General features: G+C 46.1%; 1 protein-coding gene across 1 annotated transcript in view; it reads left to right on the top strand.

The window, feature by feature from the left end:
- The window catches only part of LOC308173499 (inositol 1,4,5-trisphosphate-gated calcium channel ITPR1-like), a 135,592-nt gene that overhangs the window by 27,526 nt on the left and 104,003 nt on the right, over positions 1-4,063 (top strand). Inside the window, 5 exon segments of the mRNA XM_080548529.1 lie at positions 493-651; positions 1,059-1,157; positions 1,425-1,508; positions 2,002-2,148; positions 3,581-3,676. Of these exon segments, the coding sequence (XP_080404655.1) occupies positions 493-651; positions 1,059-1,157; positions 1,425-1,508; positions 2,002-2,148; positions 3,581-3,676 (585 nt within the window).

Raw genomic sequence — 4,063 nt, 5'->3', positions numbered from 1 at the left:
TGACATAGACATTATGACAAGGCCGTATGCCAGAGCTAATGACATAGACATTATGACAAGGCCGTACGCCAAATGTGTGTGTGCACAAACCGTTTAGGACGTTGTGTTTGTGTTATATTGAGTTACAAAGCGGTTTGATTAACGTTGTGATTTTAAGAACCTATATATATACTTCCGTAACCTATCCATCATATCTTTATCGTATCATACACATCCATCCATACATACCCTCATTATGCATACCCTCATCCATTATTCAGTAGGACCTGTGTTGTTGTGCTGTTGTGTTGTTGTGGTGTTGTGCTCTGTTGTGTTGCTCTGTTGTGTTGCTGTGTTGTGTTGTGCTGTACTGTTGTGTCGGTTATGTTGTTGTGGTGTTGTTGTGGTGTGTTGTGTAATACACATCATGTACCATGATGATAATGAGTTGTGTTGTGTTGTACCATGGTGATAATGAGTTGTGTGCGTGCCCCCCCCCCCCCCCCCCCCCAGCTCCTCCATCTGAAGAGTAACAAGTACCTGACGGTGAACAAGCGTCTGCCCGCCCTGCTGGAGAAGAACGCCATGAGGGTGATGTTGGACACGGCCGGGAACGAGGGCTCCTGGTTCTACATCCAGCCCTTCTACAAGCTGCGCTCCATAGGAGACAGCGTGAGTCTGGCCCCGCGCTACACTCTCTCACCCTGGGGTCAGGGGGGGAGTCACCCTGTGGTACACTCTCTCACCCTGGGGTCAGGGGGGAGTCACCCTGTGGTACACTCTCTCACCCTGGGGTCAGGGGGGGAGTCACCCTGCGGTACACTCTCTCACCCTGGGATCAGGGGAGTACAGGGCACTACACTCTCTCACCCTGGGGTCAGGGGAGTACAGGGCAGTACACTCACACACCCAGGTCTCACCCTGTGGTGCACTATCACACCCAAGTCTCACCCTTTAGTATTATGCTTTGTTTATTTATGTGTGTGTGTGTGTGTGTGTGTGTGTGTGTGTGTGTGTGTGTGTGTGTGTGTGTGTGTGTGTGTGTGCGTGTGTGTGTGTGTGTGTGTGTGTGGTGACAGGTGGTGATCGGGGATAAAGTGGTCCTGAACCCGGTGAACGCAGGACAGCCTCTCCACGCCAGCACCCATCAGCTGGTGGATAACCCAGGATGCAACGAGGTCTGGCCGCACATCCTCTCTGTTTTAAACATGTGTGTGTGTGTGTGGGGGGGGGAGTGTGGGAGTGTACACAGTACGGAGTCTATATTTAGTGATCTGTGTAGTGTAGTAGTGTGTAGTGTTCTCTTGTGAGCTCCATTGTATCCAACACTACACCATTGTACCTCAGTGCATTGTATCTCGGTTGTACATCGAGTTGTACAGCTCATCAATTACACCTGGAGATGTTCTGGAACTCTCCTTTGTGTGTTTCTTTTTGCGTTTCAGGTGAACTCGGTCAACTGCAACACCAGCTGGAAGATCGTCCTGTTCATGAAATGGAGCGACAACCAGGAGATCATCCTAAAGGGGGTTCGTTTCACCGTCGACCAATCAGGCTCGAGTTGTACATGTCACCGTCTCTGTCGGGGACCAATCACCAGTCCCCGTCAGTCTTATATCCAGTACTCAAGTTGTAAAAGGAAATCAGGGGGGATGGTGCATTTTATGGGGACAATTTTAGCATCCGCACAGCGTCAGTGACTTACTTCAGTGTCAGTGATTTGGTAAAAATGTCATTGCATGTGTGCGTGCCCCCTCCCTCGCCCACAGTATTTTACTCAATATGCACAAAACTAAATGTTGAAATAGCAGTAATACCACGTTCATTGATAAAATGGAAGAGATGGAAAGGGGGGATGGCAGTTTTAGAAGGCGGATGATTTTGACCGTTTTTATCGAGTGCTCCTTATATCCACCTTGTGTCACCAGAAACGCAGGAACAATCCTGCAGTAGCCCCATCATCCACCTTCTTTTGTTCCGTGGTCTCTATGGTAACATCAATTTCTGTCTGTCTGTTGTCAGGGCGACGTGGTGCGCCTGTTCCACGCGGAGCAAGAGAAGTTCCTCACCTGTGACGACCACAGGAAAAAACAATACGTCTTCCTCCGCACCACCGGCCGCCAGTCCGCTACCTCAGCCACCAGCAGCAAAGCCTTATGGGAAGTGGAGGTGAGGAGGACGTCTTTAGCTTCTCTTTTAGCATCAGCTGGTTTTGATGCATCCTGTCGTGCTAGAATGTTCCTTGTTTGTGGTCTATGAGGTAAAGCTTTTATGTAAGTAAAGCTTTGTTTATATGAATGAATGAATGAATGAATGAATGGTCTTTATTGTCATTAATACAGTACAGGTACCATACAACGAAATGTAGGAGGGGGGGCTCCCCTGGTGCTTGGAAAAAAGACTAAAAACAAGAGGGCCAAGGGTAAAATAAAAAAGGGAAAAGAGCTGGTTTACATAAATAAAGGCTATGTACACTATCTACTATACTATACTACTATACTATACAATAAAACACTGTGCTGTACTCTATGCTATGCTATAAATATCCTAACTTTTCCTATATCTGAACCTTATGTACACAAGGGTTGTCATATTGCACATAGTATTGTTGCACATTCATTTAAAGTGTCGCAGTTAGCAGGTTTGAAATGTTCACAGTTGTATTTCAATATTGCACTTACTGTATGTTTACAATCTAGTAGCTGCCATCTAATTGTCTAGATTGTCCAGGGCCTAGAACCTAGGCCTTTGCTGTGTTCAGGGCCTGAATGGCCCTAGGGTAGAAGCTGAGCTTCAGTCTATTTGTCCGTGCGAACATGGTCCTGAACCGCCTGCCTGAGCGCAGCCGAACAAAGTGTTATAGCACCTTTCATACAGGAAATGCAGAGGTGAAGCAGGGGTTTTACCTCACACTGATATCTGCTGCCAAAAAGGGGAACTGAGCATTTCATTGTGAAGTGTGCATGGCTGGCTTTTAAATAAAAACAAGAAGAAGAAGAATAAAACATCCCCTTTTTGGGGGGAGTGTAAATCAATGCAGGCATCCATCTGCGTCATATCACATCTGTTTGTTTGTTTTTTTCACTCAGCTTTTCTCATTATTCTCATTAATATCTCTGTTAGATAATGAATATGTGACAGCAGCTGGAGAAACCGGGAACAGGTCAGCAACCAATCAAATTGTTCTGACTTTTATTCTGAAAAATGAAAATAAATTTCAACGTTGTTGAAAGTCAATGACACACTCGCTAGTCAAGCCAAAAACATTGCAATGCAATGGGTTCGGTGAGTAATCCCCACTGCTACCTAGTTAACTAGAACACTACTTTACATTGTTAGCAGGCTCACAGAACAAGCTGTGTTAGTTGACTAGCGAGTGTGTCATTGATTTTCAACAACGTTTAAAATGAAATGTATTTATATTCTTCTGAATAATAAAAGTCCAAACAATTTGATTGGTTGCTGACTTGTTCCTGCTTTCACCAGCTGCTGTCACATATGATGTCACCATCGTGAGGGGTTGGTTGGTGAGAGGTTGGTGAGAGGTTGGTGAGAGGTTGGTGACGTACATGTCTCATCTGTGTGTTTCCTCTGGTACCAGGTGGTCCAGCATGATCCATGTCGGGGTGGAGCGGGCTACTGGAACAGTCTGTTCAGGTTCAAACACCTGGCCACTGGACACTACCTGGCAGCTGAGGTCAGTCACACACTTACCGGGTGTCCGACTCCCCCCGGGACCACACATACAGTGCACAGTACACCCCCGGTACTGTGAGTCACTTTGGACAACGAAAGTGTCTGCTGAATGGAAATATTATATTATACTGTATACCTGTATATTATAGCATGAATAGGGTCCTTTTTCACTCTATCTATCCAGGGGATGAATTGAAATTCAAATCATTGGTTTTGAAAACCTTGTTCATGAACTGAATTTAAATCCACCTCCTGATTTGAAATGTCCGTTATCTGAGCTGCAGGAGAGAGGTGATGGATTGACCAGGGTGTCTCTAGACGGCAGGTGTCTGACTCTTGTGTGCTTGCTTGCAGATGAACCCCGACTACGAGGAGGAGTGTCTGGAGT

The sequence above is a fragment of the Nansenia antarctica genome (assembly GCF_963989245.1).
Source record: "Nansenia antarctica genome assembly, chromosome: 18".
Taxonomy (NCBI): domain Eukaryota; kingdom Metazoa; phylum Chordata; class Actinopteri; order Argentiniformes; family Microstomatidae; genus Nansenia; species Nansenia antarctica.
Note: the sequence above shows the minus strand (reverse complement) of the source record. Positions and strands in the feature narration are given on the sequence as shown.